Genomic DNA, 18,883 nt, shown 5'->3' with positions numbered 1-18,883 from the left:
TTCTTGAAGAGACACCTGGCAACACGTCCACAGAACGATGATCAGTCAGTCAAACTTCACACCATTTGACTCAGTTTTCTGGAAAGCAGAGGCATATTTTCAGCGCAGAGCCGTGTGTGATTCACGCCCCCCTGCGCCCCAAGCCCCCGCGGAGCTGGGCGAGGCCGGCGGGGAGGCTGCAGCGGCAGGGCCCTGGCCCCGAGCGCCTTCTCCAGGCAGGCGGCAGGATCTGACCCAGTGTTCCCGGGGGCCCAGGTCCCAGTGCACAGCTTTAGCACCTGGCGGCCCGCTCTGGCCGGGCCTGGCGACCTCAGCCACCTCAGCCCCTGAACCTGGGTCACCCCGCAAAACCACAGCAATGGAAACACCTCTGGGGCAGCTGGAGGGGAGGGAAAGCGAAGCGCGGGCGCTGCCCGGGAGCCCCGGGGTCCGTCCCAGCCTTCCTGCCCCACACCCCTGCTGCCGCTGCGGTTTCGGTCGCGCTCGCCCCTCACGTGGCTGTGGTGCCTCGTGACCCAACTTGAGTGTGACCGTGGCTATTTGATCAAAGGGCTCTTTTCCCAACAAGTGGGATTTTCAGCTTGGCTGTGCCCTTCTGCCCTGCAAAGCCTGCAGGACGCATCCTCCCCAGCGAGAGAGAATCACATGCTGGGAATTCTGCTGGCGACATGGTCCAAGGCTAAGCCAGCAGGCGGGAGGGTGGCAGGTCCTGCGAGCCTGAGGACGGCCTTCGGCCTTCAGCCTCGGCAAGTGGCCTCCTGCGCGGGGGGACGGCTGGGCCTGCGGGGGTCCGGGCAGGGGCTTCTCTCCACTGAGTGCACGGCCGCAGGCCCGCGAACCTCGTGCACCGGGCCCTGCACGCAGCTCCCCAGCCGCGGCTACCTAAAGCTCAGAATGATTACCACCTTCTGGGTGAAACGGCGGCCCTGCCCTCCCGGGGCCGCGCGGGGCACCTGCCTCCAGAGATGGCTCAGCCTGCAGTGGGCTCTCCCCTCCCCACCCCAGCACGGAGCCCCCCGCTCCCCGAAGCCGCTGCCGACTCTGGTTGGTGAGACCCTGCTCGGGGGTGACAGGCTGCCTGACCCTCCGCAGTCAGCGCCCCCATCTTCCAGGCCCACAGCCCCTCCTGAGTGAGCCCCTCGACCCGGCCCGGTCCGGGCTCCTGTCGGAAGCGACTCCACAACCCACGACTCAGCCTGATTACCTGATGGCTCCTAAGTCAAAGGGCATTTCTGTCCCCAAATCTAGAGTGGCGTTTTCTAGAGTGGCTTCTACTGAGGAGTCACCTCTGGAGAAATGCTTCAGATAAATTAAAAGCAGGCTCCAAGGTCAAAAAGCTTCGGGCAGTTTCTCCGGGAGATACACGATACATCGTCATTTCTGGGAAGCTCTGCAGTACAGAAACCTGCTTCAAAATTCTGATCGTATGAATCTTTAAACTCAAGTTAAACGTATATCCTAAGAAGTTCCGACCCTCGCCCTGGGTCCATCTCTGCACAGCCAGCACCCCTGATGCCCCTTTTCTTGTACAGGGACTCTGCACCCAAAGGAATCGGACGTGGGTAAAAACTGAGAGGACGCATCACGCAAGCGGCGAGGGGGGCGTTCCCTCTGGATCTGCACCGGAAGTTGCACACGGTCTGATGTCTTGGTTTCACTGATTCAATAATTCATATAGTGAAGCACGAACTCTGCCAACCCCCAGCCCCCGAACCTGGCAAGTGAACTATGTCTCTTCATAGACAATCAGGAAAGAACCAACACATCGGAAAGATAATCGCTTTTAATTTTCTAAGTTTTCACTTACGCAACATGATAAAGGCAGATATGACTCGATATGACATTTTTACAAAAAATGTCCCCCCAGCATCTGGGCAGTAGTATATAAATATTTACAATGAAAAAATAGGCAAGGAGAAAGGAAATCTTCATGGTTCAAGACAATTTCTTTCCAATGCTTCTCAGAATCTTGAAAATAAAATACTTCATTACCTTCCTTAGTCATCCATATTTACATGGTGATTCAGCTGATGGTTCAAGAAATCTAGGCTTCAGGATGTTTTGTTCTACGTCACTCCTGCTCTTTTTCTACACTATTTTCCAAGTTATCTGAGAGTAAATTAAATATAAAAATGTAAACTTTGAAGGAAGAGAAAAAAAGAACACGTGTAAATGCACTGATAGAAAGGTCCTTACAGAGGTTAATATTTTACAACACTAAAAACCAAAATAAAATGCTCTCTATATTTCTTTAGTAGGGACATTTGGTTTCAATGTAATTTGATGACATTAACAAAAATTGCCTCTGAAGAGGATGCCGAGGAAACAGCAACGATGTTACCATCCTAACTGATGAGTATCCATCACCCTAATTTTCTCTAAAAGAAACCGTGGTTTTTTTCAAAAAGTGACAAATATGAATTATATCACGGAGAGCTTAAAAGCCTCAACAACGTGTGGTATCTTTTAAATATGAAGACTTTGAAAAATAAATTTGAATAGTGCAAGCCAGCCTCTTTAACGTAGTGATATTACGAATATATTCAACTCCAACGTAGGAAAGCACGACTCTGCCGCCGCCCGACGCCGGGCTGTGGAGGTTGCCAGGATCGAGGGCAGCAGGCGGTCCCCGAGGATGCGATGCGAGCGTTTCCATGACGACGCCTCCAGCGGTACCTGCCGCCCTGAGGCAGGGCCGGGGCCTCACGTGTGGGAGCTGCGCCGGCCCCTGGCGCCCAGGGACACGCGGAGCCGCGGCTCCCGGGCGCGGTAATGCTCGTTGAAATCCAGCCTGAAGCTCAGGAAGCGCAGGCTCTCATCAGGGCTGGTCGTCAGCAACACCAGGAACTGCTGCACGATGCCCTGGAGAGACGCAGGGGACACACGCCCATCTCAGGTCCAGGAAGGAGCTGCCCACACAACCGCCCCGCCTTTAACCCCCTCCGGGGTTATTTCCAACACCCACCCTAGCGGCTGTTCCTGGGACAAGAGTTCACCTAGTCAAGGGCAGCCCCACGGGGAAGAGATGCTCATTTCCACAAATGCAAATTCACAACAGTAATTTCATGGAAAAGAACTAACCAACAGATTTTTCCTTTCTGCCCTTAAGTTCTACAAGAACGAGCAAAACAGCAAAGCAACTGGTGGGAAAACATCCTATTTTTTAAATTTTGAGTAGATAACTTCAGTGTGACACTTTTCATATTTCACATGAGTTATGAAAGAGTATTTAATCATACAGCCCTGACGGGAGGACAAATTGAGAACACCAGGAACAGACACGTGATGGAAACCATGGCTAGGGGACCCGGTGCCTTTGGGGGTGTCGGGCTGCGGCTGCCCCCGAGGGCGGACAGTGCGGCCACATCACCTCCTCATTGGGGGGTTTGCAAAGACGACGACAGGGTGTGAGAGACGTTTAGTCAATTTTAACAGAACAGAATTCCCAACTGCTTCTGTCCGCGCTGAGTCACTGAGGACACCTCCCATCCCTGCCACCCCCCCCCCCCGCCTGTCTCACGTCAGCTGACCGTCACCTGCTCAGGGGAAGCGCTCGGGAAAGCTCTGATCGGCAGAGAGAAGGTCACCGACACACCCTTGTCCTTCCTTCCCGAACTCTCGAGGTGGACACTGCCCCCCACCCTTGCTTCTGGTGGAGCTCCTGGGAGCTGGGACGCGTGCAGACGCGTGTATGCGACACTAGTCACTTTACACTGAGCGAACACACTGCCTGCGTGCGTGTGCGCATGTCACCATCTCTCTGGGTAAGGAGGACTTGGGAGAAAGTCCCTAAGGAACCACGCTGCTCAAAACACCGCCAGGGCTTCTCGCGAGCGCGAAACTGAAACATGCCGACGAAGGACGCCTCCACCTGGACACGTGAGGACATGCCTTCCCGCGGGGCCGGGCCCAGGGCCGCTCACAAGCAGCAAAGCACGGATGGCTGTTAAGACTCTATAGTGCTTCAGCCACCGACACAAAGAAGACAGCAAAGGACTTACGTGATCAGGAAAAGAAGTCTGAACGGCAGTGATTTACAAGGCTGTAATGTTAAGTAATGCTGGGATTACATTAAGGTTACTTTTTAAAAACTGTATTAACTCTACCGGGAAAACATGTAACCACCACTGTCCTTTCAGAAATCAGCACTTGGACACATTTTAAGCTACTGAGTACTCCTCTGCAGCTGGGCAACCATCTTAATTAACAGCACGAACGTAACCACGAGGCACCCATTTCTGAGAATTATGAACCCACACCACATACAGGACCTGGGTCAAGACAGCGCTTCATCATCAAAACACCCGCCCAATAGATACATTTTTGCATTGGACATAAACCAGTCATTACCACCATTCATGAAACGTGTTTTCAACAGAAAGGTAACAGGAGGCCAATGCCAAAGTGAGCCCACTTACAAAAGGGACAAATTTACCCCTTAGTTATGCAGAAGAGAAATTCAAAACTAAAAGTGTGAGGACCTTGGGAAGCAAACTAGATGCCTACGGAACAGGGTTGTGGCGTTTCAGTCAGAATTCTGAACCAATGAACCAATGAATACATGGCACAGAAACATAAGTTTTCAAGGTCTGGGGTTCATAAAATCTTTTCATCTCTATTTCCAGCACTAACATCACCTTGAGAAACATGAAATCAGAAACCAAACCCTCAAAAGAGACAAAGCAGAGCAGAGCGTGTGGCCTCCGCGGCCCAGCAGCCTGAGGCCCGTCCCGCACGCTCCCCACACGCTCCCCGCACGCTGCCCGCACGTCCGCAGAGGAGGGGGCCGCAGAGCCGCACCCACCAGAGCAGCCACGGGAAGGAAGGGCCACCAGAGGTCGGACAGCACCGAGGGCAAGACTCCCACCCAGCGGCAGAGGCTGGACCGGCTGGAACGACGCCCCTTCCGTCATCTGGCGTCGAGCGTCAGTTACCGTGACGTGGGCGGCACCCTGTCGCTGGACACGCACCTGGTAGAAATGTGTCAGTATGCGCAGCTGCGAGCACAGCCTTGGTATCGACTCCTGGAACTCCCGGACCCTCTGGTTCTCCTGCTCTTCTTCTGCGGCCGTCACCCCCCACTGGCCCTGAGAGGGAGAGAGAAGCAGCCGGGTTAGACTCCGGATGGAAGACGCTGGGGGGCGGGGCGCTGACTTCCACCCCTCTGTGCCGCTGGAAACGTCCATGATCTTTTTCTGATGCCAAACTGCTCTCTAGCTTACATTTTTCAATTAATAACATACCTCGGAAGTATTTTACATCAACACACGAGTACACGTAGAACTCCCTCACTGTTCTTAGTAATGTTCATCAGCCCCAGTGTTAACACTGTGACATCCCACAATTCAGACGATTCTTCACAGCTCACCAGTCTTCTGCTAGTAGAAACAATGCTATAATAAACAGCCTGTACCTGTCTGTCATTTTGGACGTATTTCAGTGCAGATACTTTACGTGTCTGTAAACTGAACCCGACGGTTCAAAGCACTGGCACCCTCACACGTTGCATTCACTCCTGACTTGAACGGGAACGGTTCTTACCATTTCCCGTAGCCGTGATGCATGTAAGGACAGTTCTCGATCACTGGTGAAGCTGACTAGCTGCTTTCCAGCCAGCACACGCAGGAATTATCACAGGATCATTTCTTATCAATTAACATGGCAAATTACATGAATAGACCTCTTGAACCCCTGCATTCCTTAAATAAACCCCAGTCTTGGTGAATTATTCTCTCAATATTCTGTTAAATGTTTCCCCTGTATTTTCTGTAAGACTTCTTCCATCAACATGTACAACCCAGGTCTGGGATAAAGATTCTCGCATCTGGTGTCAACTTCACAGAGCTTCCCAAGCAGGCTCTGGACACTTCCCTCCCTGTGACTGAACTGGCGCACGAGCACAGCGCTCTCCACGCCGCCGAGGTCCGGCCGCTCCCTTTCCTGTGGCAGAGCTGCTGATAAGCAACTTTGCTCCTTGCTGAGCCACTGCTCTGCCTAGAATTTGCCCTCTGTCCAGAGAAAGCCCTTCATCTCCCTCCCGTGTGCAGGCTGACTTCACGGGTCTGAGCCAGACAGCAGGCGGCATTTCCGCACCGCCTCGGTGTGTCTGTCTTCCCCCCACGGCCTCCCAGGAGGTGCCCGGCTTGTTCTGCTCCCCCTGGGCCGGGGACGCCCTCCGTCCACGCTCACCCTCATCTCACCGGGGCCCACCTCCTGCTGCCCGGCCGCCTCCGGGTTTCGCTGCTTCCCCAGCGGCTTCAGCGGGCGTCTGGGTGGCTCTCTCCCCGTTTATTTCCGTCGGCATGAGGGTTGCGCATTTTCAGAATCGCGTCCTGGGGCTCCGCAGCCTGAGAGACACGGGCCACCTCTAGCGCCCCTCCGGCCCTCCCTCCGTGGCGGGACCTCACCGCAACCCCATCTTCCATCACAAGCTGGCCCTGTCCTCTCTACTGCCTTGTGCCCTCGACGGCAAGCTGCTTCCCTCTGGACAACTTCAGTGCCCGGTGCGTCGTCCGTCCTTTCCACTCTGTCCTGTCTCTTCTGTCTCAGAACCTCCCGACCAAGCAGGTCTGCCCAGACGGCGAGCAGGCGATGGGTCCAGAGGGCAGCCCCAGCCCAGAGGTTACCCAGAGGCCTCTGCTTTCATGCGGTGGGCTTAGCCCCGCTGCCTCTGTTGACAGGACAGACACGTCTGGTCCCACTGTCATCTCACCAGCAAGACGCTTTCCGGTCTCCCTGACGGTGGTCCTCTTTTACCACATGGTCTGTGTTTCTTCTGACAACCAGGAGGCTTCTAAGTCTGTTCAGCGGCTGCCTTTAAAAGGACAGCTTCACACAGCGGGCCGTCCCTGTGCTCCATTTCTTCAGACAGCGTTAACCAGCCTGAGGGCGAACGATGAGCGCCCCTTCTTGCGGCCTGATTTTAGGAGACGTTATTTCCACGTCTGTATCTTTAATGTACGTACACCTGTCTTACTTACTTCATGAGCTTTAAAAAATACCTCTTGATGCTGGGTTTTAAAAGATGAAGTAATTACTAAACTTATATTACTTTCTATCCTTTCCCTACCACCTTTTGTCTTTTCGAACACAATTTTTAAATATTCTATTTTACTGTAGTATATACATATAAAAAAGCACAAGAATTCTAAGTGGATAGCATGATGCAGTGTCACAATGCGGCATACGCGTCACAGCTGGGCTGACATGCACGTTCACGTCAGCAGCACAGCGGCTGCGTCCAAACACTTTGTCCTGTACTTGCAGCCAGGTAACGATTTTACATAGTTAAATTCAATTTTGTTTTATAAATAAAAGCTATTGCTAATAATTAAAAGCAAAAATGAAACCAATTAATCTAACTGGGTACTGAGCTGGTGGCAAAACCTTACGGGAATAGCTATTTCAGGGAGGTCACCCTGCAGGAGCGGACACGTGGCTGGGAAATCGCATGGCTGCTGCACTGTGGGGGGAGGGTCAAGATGCCTGTTCTGAGAGAGTGGTGTGTACAGGTGTGTACAGGTGTGGGGGGGGCAGGTGGAGTCAGAGAACAAAGAGCTGGGTGAGCTCCTGCTAGAAAACAAGATTTCCAATTGTGAGACAGAAAAAAGAAGAAAGAAAAGGCCTTTAGCCCTAAATTTGAATTGGACATATTATCACACACGGTTTTGAGAAGTGGGAAGAAAGCAGAAAACTGAGGGCAGGGACTGAAGGAGGAAGAGGCGCCTGGGAGCCCTTGCCTAGCAGCAGCAGTGCGGAACGCTGCGGCAGGGGCGGGCAGAGGCCCCCGACCAGGCGCCCTGGGCCCTCCGAGCCGTCCTGCACAGCCCCTCCAGCCTGCAGGGGCCTCAGGTCTGATGACAGTGCGCAGATCACCCTGCCTCGCGAACGTTAACCACTCCTCGGGTACACTCGCAGCTCTCGCCTCTCCCGCGTATCCCGAGCACGTCTGAACAAACACACTGAATAACCTGCCTTATCAGGCAGATCTGCTCCGAGGTGCTGACGGGTAACAGTCTGGGGAGTGAGCCTGGGCGCCCCCAGAGCGCAGACTCCCAGCTCAGCGATTCCCCAGAAGGGCAGAGCTCTGGGCAAGTGGGCAGTTTGAGAAACCACGGCCATGGCGGGATTCACTGGACACTTAACAGCTGACATACACCAGCACATGAAAGTAAGGAGCTCCAGGGGAGTCTGTTTGTTTATTATCACTCCCGTTCTACAAACCAGGAAACTGGTCTCAGAGAGGTCAAGTCAGCAAAGGCACAAAGCTGGTGACGGGGTCGTGGGCCTTCAGTCCGCCTGGTGCGCAGGCTTCCTGGGCGGGCCCAGCCGGGAGGCCCCGGGGGCAGGGGGTCGCCAACTCTGACATTTCAGCCACAAACCCCTGCTCCCGGCAATGCAAACAAAGTGAGCAGTACACCCATCCCTAGAACACCCTGAAGGCACGACACGCATGCTCTGTGTCCCTTCCAAGTTAACGATCCTCTAACGCAGACTGTAAGGGAATACTCAACAATAAAACTAATCCAACCGCATCAACTGAGCAGTCTGTCACCACCCCAAGAATAAGCATCTTGAAAAAGTGAAAGACTGTACAGATTATATCCAATACAAGACATCCCATAAAGACTCAAACTCATTCAATAAATCTTTGTACTTCAAGATCATGAAGGACATGAACCACTCAGTAAGGTGACTGAAAATAGCCAACGTGCACAAACCCGGTTCCCATGGGTACACATGTGCCCGCCAGCTCCACATGAGAGCGACGCAGAGTCGGGCACCACCCAGCGGAGACACCGACGCAGACGAACGTCTCGACACTTGACTGAGGAACGCTGGCAAGAGACCAGAGCTTCCCGTGAACTCTGCCCTCCCTGATTTTGAAAGCTGAGGACAGTGACGGTGCCCACTCCCTGTAAAAGAGTCCAGAGCCGCTCAGGACCCCAGCCGGACGCGGCTACGACCACAGCCTCAGCGACATTTCAGCGGCAGAGTCTGCTGCGCTGGGAATCACTGCGGCAACAGCTCACCGTCTAAGCGGATGAGCCCAAGCCCACCAGCACCAGAACCATACCTCGGCTCCACGCTGCTGCTTCTTCTCCTCGAACTGCAGGCGCCTCTGCAGCTCCTCCAGGGCGGCTCTGTAGATGGCATCTTGAGTGTTCTGAAGCTCGATGATTTGATCAAACACGGCCCTCAGCTGGTTTAAAAGTGCCTGGGGAGAGAGGACAAGTTTTTTCTTTTCATGAACAGAGCCCCCAACACGCTTATTACTAAGTTTTTCAAATAAAATATTGACACTTAGTGAAATTCTCAAGGCGCTCTTTAGCTGTTCATTCATGCATCAGCAGACACTGACTGAACACCCGGTCCTGGCAAATACGCGAATTCTGAATCACCATAGCAACAGCAAGCAGTCAGAGCCCAGGCTCTCGCTGAATCACCTCCCATCCTCACTGAGACCCGGCAACCCAAGGTGCTGCCCGACTCCACAGTGTGGAGCGCGCAGCTGCGCCCGCAGCGGGACTGCTCGAGGATCAGAAAGCGAGGGGAAAGGATGGAAACACTTTTTTTTTTTTTTTGGTGGCACATACCAAAACCAGACATGGAGAATATGAGAGAGGAAATTCTTGAAAAAGTACAAAAAACAAATCCTGCAAGGTTTTTTAGAAAAAGGTATCATGCTTTACACCAGGAATGAAAGGATGGTTTTAAACCAAGGGCGACAGTGCGTCTCCCTAATTCACAGGGTCCCTCAGGGCACACACCTACCGCAGGTCATGCATTCTTTCTCTAGTGCGGCACGGAAAGGAGACCACAGCACAGTCTTGTATGTACACCAAACGATATCCACGCACCATACACATCCTAACCCAAGGCTGTACGGCGAGCACCACGACACCGGCGGAGGGGAAGGGGCAGGGGGCTGAAAGGTAACATGAGAGCCAACACCCACGGGGTCTTTCGTGGACAGCAAGCAGTGAGCTCGGCTCAGAGCTGCCTGTTCCTGGTGGGGCCTCAGCCGTAACACAAAATCAAAACAAAAGCTGGAGATGACTTTTTAACAAGGATTTATTTCCTCTAGTTTGTTTCTTTATTGTAGTCAAATAAAATTGACTATTTTTGGAGCTGGGGTGACTTACTGCTGTTTACTCCAAGCTAAGAGTGCAACATGTGCTTCTGCTGTCAGCAATCTGTTCAGACAGGGCGGCGACGGAAGTGCCTTCTGTGCTGACACCGGTTTGCGACAATTTACAGTGTGACTCAGGATTTCTCTCAAGAATGCACAAGCAGAAATTACGAAAATGTACACACACACCTGTCACAACCTCCAACTTCAAAATTACGTGTATCAAACAGCCTTGTTTTTCTTACTAAGTGACGTAAGAAAAATACATTTAATTTATGTCAATAACACACTGCCTTAATTTGTTTTATATATTGGGTTTCTTAAAAAACAAAAAACCCTCTAGTGATTACTTTAAATAAACCATCAAATTAAAAGTAAAACCCTCAGCAGACGGACCATTTCAGAAAAGATCATTAAGGCCTTCAGCACACGACTCCTTCCATGAATTTAGCCAGGACCAACTCACACGTAAACATCTACTATCATGAGAAAATCACGTTACAGGCGAAAATATTTTCTCGCTTGGATCCTGTTCATCCCCGTAGACATCTTTAGCAGTGAGCAGCGTGGCCTCTAGCTGTTTACAATGGAACTTCCACATGTGCAAACGGGCAGAGACACCGCCACTGGCAGGTGCGTGTGCTCCTGATTCGCCAGCTTGGGGACAACCCCCAGCCCTTCACACGTTTTCTAAAAAGCATTAGATCTAACGATTGTAAATCTCCCTGCAAAACACACACACACAAGATGACTTTTAATTGTTTAAAAACAGTAGCAACTCACATGTGCCAGGCACTATGGTGACGGCTTACGAGCAGCACACAATTTAATTCTCACAAATGTAGGGAAGAGAGAGGGGTGTCGTGCCCTTTCAAAACACGGGAACGCCGGGGTCAAAAGCTGAGAAGTAGGACGGAGCCTTAGGTCCACCTGCCCGCAGTGCCCCGCGCTGTGCGAGTGGACAAGGACATGCTGGCAGCGAACGCCCGCAGCCCATCAGGTCGGGCCCTGGACACTCATCTACCCGGACTGAACATGAGCGTGTCAGGAGGCAGACCCCTGACAGGACCTGCCCACAGCGCCAGCCTGATACAGACGAGGTGCAGTGATCGAGGCTGAAAGCCCTGAGGTGTGCGCTTCCTAAGTTCTCCTTACGCTCCAAGTATTTTAAATTACTCCTGTGCCACTGTTTCAATATGTTTATAAAACATTCTATATAGAAGCATCTTTGATCTGAAGCATCTATAAAGAAGCACACATGATCAATAATTCTCTAATAATGAAATCTGGCATATCAAAATACCTGTTTTCCCAGCCATGGATGGCTAACCAGATATACTAAAAAAATCAGACAAGTACAGCTGATTCACTTTGTTATACAGCAGAAACTAACATACCATTGTAAAGCAATTATACTCCAATAGAGATGTTATAAAAAATGATAAAAAAAAACAGCACTAAGATACAATTGCTCACCTATCTATCACACTGGCAAAAATTTAAAAGTATGACAACATGTTCTGTTGGCGAGGCTGCAGGAAAACGGACTCTCACGCACCTGCTGCTGGGAGTGCAAACGCACACACGCTTCTGGCAAATATCTACTAAAGCGTCTACTAAAAAAGAAATCAGACGGAACAGCGTGTTCCCACAGAAGGACCCCTGCAGCGGGTGGAGGTTTAGTGGGAAGCAGCCCTCTGCGATCCTGAAACGTCTTTAAAGTCGCACATTTAACGTCAAAAATGTACTTGAAATTTTGCTTCCTACTTCACATTTGTCTCAAGTGAAAGCAAAGTGTTCCTCATTTTCCCAGATCTCTGAATAAAATCTAAGCTCCGGGAAGACTTGCCACACGGAACATGCAACTTTCAGCAGGGCCTACAGGAAGGAGTGTCCCAAACAAGCAGGGGTTTATCCAGACAGCCTGTCCTGACTCTGCCGCCAGAGGCTCCGGAAGGCCTGGCCTCCGCCCATACCCCCTGAACTGAGGGATGGGCTCTGAATGCTTGTTCTCGCACTGCCATCCCTCAGGACGACTCCCCCCTGAGCAGCACGCGAGGACATCGCTGCCACCCGAGGAGGTGGATGGGCGCCACCAGTCTTCATCCTTTCATGCCCAGTTCAAGGCACGTTCTCACCTGAGCACTACTGCTCCAACCCTGAGGGGAAACATCACACTAACAGCAAGACTGTCCCGGCTACCAGGGCTGTGGCCGCACCAGGGGACGAGCCCAAGGGAAGGACTGGCTGACCGTCTGTTCTCGTCTTACCCTGGAGTCGGCGTCCAGCAGACAGCGGGAGATGACGGTGTCCAGGAAGGCCTCGTGCGCGGCGATGATGTGGTCCAGGTCCTGGGCCTGCTGCACTTTGTTCCAAAGTTCATCCCAAGAGCACTCAAGCACCTGGAAATGACGAGAGCCTGAGGGAGGCGCTGACGCCACGCTGGCACAGCACCTTCTACGAAGCACAGCACGACGGCCTGAGACAGGATGATCTCAACCAGAATCGAGGGCTGATTCGAACGTACCTCAAATGTAATGTAATACTGCATCTGATGGATGAAATGGACCATCTCGGAAGCCAGAATGTGACAGTGGTGCAGCACCCCAGAGAATTCTGCAAGAGAGCCGGACACCGCCGTCGGACACCAGCACAGCCTGCCCTCCTGGCCACCTGCCAGCTGTCTTCCCCCAAACTCCCTCACTTTCACTCTCGATCCCTAAAGCAGGAACCCGCCTTTCCAGAGTCCATCTCTGTGCTATGTAAACACGTACTTAGCCACCCAATCACGCAGTGACAGATTACTTTACGGAATATAAGGATCTAACAAGAAATGGCATAAAATGAAATAACTGTATTTGAAGAGTAGAGAAATTCTGTTTTACAGAATTTGAATAAATATAAGCTCAATTTTATGGTTTCTTTACAGTCAGTCTGCCTACTGTGCGTGAGACTTTTACTATTCCCTAGCTATTTGGCGACAAAAATGACATTTCCTTAAGTACCGCATGTGACCTTGTCACCTGAGAGAAGCATGAACTTGGAGGGGGTGGGCAGGGCCCAGACTCCACTCCTGTTCTTTGTGAGATTATAAAACCAGGAAAAGGCTGGAGGGTCACCAGGGAGCAGCATTCTCTGCTTGGACTTTTCATTTTTGTTCAGAGACTCCGCTGTACTATTATGGGATACTACTGTCCCTGAAGGCTCCATTGGGGGAATGACTTTAATATGGGTCAGACTGGACATATTTCTGTTACCGCTCCAAGGGCCTTCAATTAGCTACCTGGATAACTCACTTGTCGCATGCGGTTATCTGAGAAATCATTCTTGTCCCTTCCTCAAAGAGTAATGACGGAGCGACGTATGAACAGGTGTGAAAAAAACAACAGTGGTGCTGTATACTTGAAAAACTACTGCTTTCTACAAGCTGAGGACTAAGAGACACTTGTGGGGATTCTGGCTTGTCTAACAGGCCCTCCTCGGCCAGGGAAGAAACAGCACGGTCACCTCAGAAGATCGGCACAGGCCCCAAAGCCTGCCGCCCCCGTACCGTCAGGAATCTGCGATCCGTGAATGTGGTAAACGTTCTTCTGAAAGACAGCTCTAAGCTTCCTATTCCATTCGTAAGCCCAGAGTGAAGGATGTACTCCTCCTCCTAAAACCATCAGAGGGGCTAAGACCTCTAGTGTAGCACTCAAAGTCTATTTAACTAAAATGACTTTTCAATGTAAAAAGGCGTAAGAACGTGCTGTTTTAAGCCATGTTCATCTGCATTATGGTTTAGGTAAGCTTCTCAGAGAAGTAACCCCAGTGTGCAACTCCATCTGGGGTTTAACCAGAGCTGGAACGGCGGGCTGCCCCCCCCCGACGCCAGGCAGTCCCCGGGGAGAGCCGTCCGTGTACATTCAAACATCCCACAGGCATGTGGGCGCGTGCCAGTCCGATTCTCCAGATCTTTCTCAGTGTGATGGGATTTCTTCATAGAGCGGCAAAGTTCCATGAAACGGTCTGTGATACGAAATAGTCTAGAAACCCCGTGTGGAAGGGTCTGTTTCTTTACTGTTCTTCATGTCATCACAGACCTCGGGTGGAACTTTCCCGGAAGCCCAGCGTCTCTGAGGCCTCGTCCAGCACAACCTCACCACTTCCGAGGGCACGGCTCTGCCCGCACTCACAGCAAACGGGGGCAGCCTGTTTCCCAGCCTCGTGAGACGGGTCTGCAGTTTACACTAACCCAGCCTGACATTTTCCCACCAAAGAAAGTTTAAGATCGCAGGCAGAACGGTAGGTCTCATCCCGGCTCCCGGCGGATGACCTGAGAACGTTGAGCGCTGCCCGGGGGCCTGGGTCAGTGCAGAGGCAAGAGCACATCTGCGGCCACTTGCCAGCCTCCGGCTCCAGGACAATCTTGCACACATCAGGGAAGAAGTGCGACTCCAGGTTTCACTGCTCTGTGCAGTCTGGGTCTCCTCTAACTATCACCTAAGCTGAAGTCTTTTCCTCCTGCCCAGATCTGTCTTGGGCTGCAGATCCATTTACCCTTAAAAACATCTCACACAGGTGAGCCTGACCTGGCAGCCCGGCCCCGCTCCTCCCGTAATGCCCGGAAGCAGAGGCCCAGGGGTCCACCCTGGCCACACCTCCCACCCCACGGCTCTCAGCCCCAAGGCTGCAGGCTCCCCGGGCTGCATAACGCTTGCACACCGTCATGGTGGGCCAGTCTGCTGGCCTCCAAGCTCAGCCCTCGGGGCGGAGCCTCCCTGGCCCCTGCTGCACTGAAGTCACACCGGCTCACTGGGCCTCGAGGCCCTTGCACCTGGCCCAGCCCCCCTTCTGAATCCGCTCTTCTGCCGGCCCCCGGCCCTCCCCCACACCCCACTCTTCCCGTCTAACGCACTCACCTCCAGATGCCAGCCCGGGAGCCCCTCCGTCCTATGACACCACCTGGTGGGGGTCTCCCTCCCGTACTCCCACAGCACCTGGTCTTCCCCACTTCAAACGACGATCAAAGCGCTCTAAGTGCCTGCTGACACGTCCAGCTTGCCTGCGAGACAAGACGCTTCCTGACCACAGGGACCTTTCTGTCACATCCACCACTGGATACCAAGAACGGGCAGCACCGAGTAGGCCAATCGTTATTTACTGAATGAATCATTTCGATCCTCAAACTTTAAGGAGACAATCTGCATCATCTATGTCTTGACTATTTCACTCACATCCTTTTCAAAAGGTTTCTGTGACCAAAGGCAAATTTGGCAACAATGGTAAAATGTGTGTTATTTTCTTCATAGTCTTCAAGTACTACCAAATGTATTTTCACTCTAGAAAAATGATCTGTTCTCCAGTCTGAAGGGAGCACGGAGGACAGCATCTTTAATGCACCCTCCTCCCAAGATAAAGCCTCTGAGAGTGAAGGGGCCCGAGGGCACTGCCTCCTGAAAAGGGATCTGGTGAAATAACTCACGCGGTAAAGCCTGCACTCCCTCTACCACCACAGTGCTTCCCTTCCGCACGGGAGAGAGCAAGTGCTCTGAGCTGACGGATTCGGAACTGCTCACTGCCCAGGTAAGGCTCTAACGACTATGAACCCAATTGATACGGAGACTGAATTCACAAGGTATACTTTGGTCCTTTAACTCCTAAAAAATACAACTTACACCTGAAACAGCCCTTGAATCTCTTTACCCAGAACCTTGAAAATACACTTAAAACATACTTAAAATATAAGTACTTGTGTTTTTACAATTGAACCACAAATAACCATATAATTCTAAAACTTCCAAAAGCAAAGCAACATTCACCCCGAGGTCCAATAAATACATAAATACAGTACATCTCCCGCTGGACTAACGTGGCGGCAGACGGCTTTACACAGACACCAAGAATGACCATCTCCCCTCCGGCAGACTTAGGTGTGAGACATTAGACCTGTCTGTAATCCTCTACTGCCCCTCAAGGCTGCGGGAGGGACTTCTGGGCTTTAAAATACACCAGCAGCTCTCACGGGCTTGACCCGTGTGGTGTGGACATCTTTCCCAGAAGCTTCTGCCCAACTGGAGATGCACTGGAAATAGTCTTGAGTGTTGTTAAAAATTACAAAAGTTTCTTTCCAAGAAATACCCTAAAACAATTTATTCACAATTTCAAAATCACCTCCTTCAACTTTTATCTACAGCTGAAGGGATGATATTCACCAAATATCACCAAATTACCCATGAGATTCATTTCTCAAGGCTATGGAGTCAAAGGACATTGGTAAGACCCTGGGTCTTTCCTGTATCCTGGGTACAAGACCTCTGGTCACCGGTCAGGGCCTCCTGCAGACACCGTCTGGCGTCCTCTGTCTACCAGGCCGAGTGTGAGGACACCTGTCCACGTGGGGCTCCCCGAGGGGTACTGGGCTGAGCGCTGCGCAGGTTCCATCCTTGCCTTGAAGGCAAGTGCTGCCAGCCAGCCCTCACCCAGACGAGGCCTCTGAGGCAGCCCGAGGCCACAGCCCAGAATCCGGGCAGAGCGCTAACCACTCAACCTAGCAGTCTGGCAAACAAGAAGAGAACACATCACAGGCGTGTAATCACTGAGGACTACCTACTCACCCACGTGGACAGACACAAAAAGGAACTTTCAAAGAGAAAAACATCTACTCATCTTTGAGCCACCATTCCACTAAGCCTAGAACGCCAACTGTAAGATGAATCATTATCATATCAATCACCAAGAAAGGAAAACAAGTCCCGTGCCAGCAGGGGAGCCGACCACTTCCCCTACCTCCTCCTCCTTCACTTTTATTTCCAAGGAGACCAAAAAGGAGACTATTTTAACACCATTCTTTGGGGAGGGGAAGCTCCATGCACTCCCTGCCCCCAGGACACAAAGGCTGAGAAAGAGGCAGGAAGCTCATTTACCTGTAGTTCTGTATTTGTCTATTTCATCTGGTTAAATGTTATCTGAAATACACATTTAGTTGCCACTAATAGCAAGTTTTTAGATTAACTGAATCTAACAAAAGAACTTCCATTTCTTTTTAAAGGAAAAAAATCTGTAAACCATTTCAGATCAATAATCTTTTCTGTCTAGCTAAATGGCAAATATATATAAAAATGGGTTTAATCGGCTTGGCATACCATTATCAAACTCTCTTGCTCTGAGCAAATCGTTTTCAGGTGTAACTATTTACTCCAAACAACTTATTTTGATGAATATTATTAAAATTATATCTGGGATGATGATCATGGATACTGTGCACATGACCAAACACACACGTGCATATGTGAAGGACTCCACGGGCTGCTTTCAGAAGCATTTTCTGGCATCTTCCTGTATTTTTGCCTCAGATTTATGGTTGGTGGGAAATTTCTATATCTGCTGTGTTAAAAAGACTAACTTCCTGGTTGATCTCTGTTCATCAAGTTGCCTGGCCGTTAATAACTAAAACACTTCCTTATAAGTTAAAGGTAAGAAGGCTGCACTCCAACAGAAACATGGGCAAAAAAACAATTTCCTGACGAAAGAAAGAAAGTGTTTACATTCAAAGATAATTTAAAAAGCATTAAAAGGAATTAAAATGAACTTCCAGGGAATTCCCTGGTGGTCCAGTGGGGAAACTCCCTGGTGGTCCAGTGGTTAGGACTCCACGCTTCCACTGCAGGGGGCATGGGTTCCATCCCTCATCAGAGAACTTAGATCTCGCATGCCATGGGGTGTGGCCAAAAAAATTTTTTTAATTCATACAAAACAAATAAATAAAATGAACTTCCATTTTCACCTATCAAACTGACAGTTTGTTTGAACATAATATCCAACAACTATCAACCAGTGACAGCTGTGCTTACGGGGATGTAAATTAAATTGGTACAAACTTTTCAGGTACAAACTTTCCTGAAAAGTAATCTGACAATATGTACCAACAGAGTTAAAATATAAATACTAAGAAATAAAAGTATTAGTAAATGCACAGTAAACCTAAGATTCGTATCTGTTAACCCAGCAATTCCAATTCACCTATTCTAAAGAAATATCCAGAGGCATATAAATATATATTTACACACAGCTTATGGCATTATTTATATTAGTGGAAAAATAGTAAAAAAAAAAATCAAAAAAACTATATGCCCAACCGAAGAGGAGAGATAAAATGATATGTCCACAGGAGGCAATATTATGCTATTAAAAATATGTTAGAAGAAGTTTTAATGACAAGGGAAAAGGCTCAGTGAAAGAAGCTGAAACTGAACACGATAAAATAGGATCAAGTTATGTTAAAATTACACAGAAAACTGATCAAATAAATGCATTAGTTATCTTCAAGTAGAAAACAAAACTCATTGCTGACTATTCAAAATAAGAGAAAAGCCAATTCGCATAGACACTGCTGATATCCAAATCAGAAAAACGTATCAGAACCAGCTAATACTTGGATCTGTTACAGAGCTCAGATTTCCCACAGCTAAAAATAATACAGTTGTTGGGCTTCCCTGGTGGCGCAGTGGTTGAGAATCTGCCTGCCAATGCAGGGGACACGGGTTCGACCCCTGGTCTTGGAAGATCCCAAATGCCGCGGAGCAACTAAGCCGGTGAGCCACAACTACTGAGCCTGCGCGTCTGGAGCCTGTGCTCCGCAACACAAGAGGCCGTGACAGTGAGAGGCCCGCGCACTGCAACGAAGAGTGGTCCCCACTCGCCGCAACTGGAGAAAGCCCTCGCACAGAAACGAAGACCCAACACAGCCAAAAATAAATAACTAACTTTATA

General features: G+C 50.4%; 1 protein-coding gene across 3 annotated transcripts in view; it reads right to left on the bottom strand.

The window, feature by feature from the left end:
• Positions 1-1,775: 1,775 nt before the first annotated feature.
• TUBGCP3 (tubulin gamma complex component 3) overlaps positions 1,776-18,883 on the bottom strand; it is a 60,238-nt gene continuing 43,130 nt past the window's right edge. For 2 of the 3 annotated variants that reach the window (XM_082675961.1, XM_082675962.1), the window contains exons 18-22: positions 12,660-12,748; positions 12,403-12,534; positions 9,077-9,217; positions 4,971-5,087; positions 1,776-2,862 (exon numbers count right to left, since the gene is read on the bottom strand). In XM_082675961.1, coding sequence (XP_082532087.1) covers positions 2,704-2,862; positions 4,971-5,087; positions 9,077-9,217; positions 12,403-12,534; positions 12,660-12,748 — 638 coding nt within the window. In that variant the 3' untranslated portion in view covers positions 1,776-2,703. Of the gene's footprint in view, positions 2,863-4,001; positions 4,043-4,970; positions 5,088-9,076; positions 9,218-12,402; positions 12,535-12,659; positions 12,749-18,883 lie in introns of all 3 variants that reach the window. The other variant, XM_082675963.1, reaches the window with a different exon arrangement.

The sequence above is a fragment of the Grampus griseus genome (genome assembly GCF_964374135.1).
Source record: "Grampus griseus genome assembly, chromosome: 18".
NCBI lineage: Eukaryota > Metazoa > Chordata > Mammalia > Artiodactyla > Delphinidae > Grampus > Grampus griseus.
Note: the sequence above shows the minus strand (reverse complement) of the source record. Positions and strands in the feature narration are given on the sequence as shown.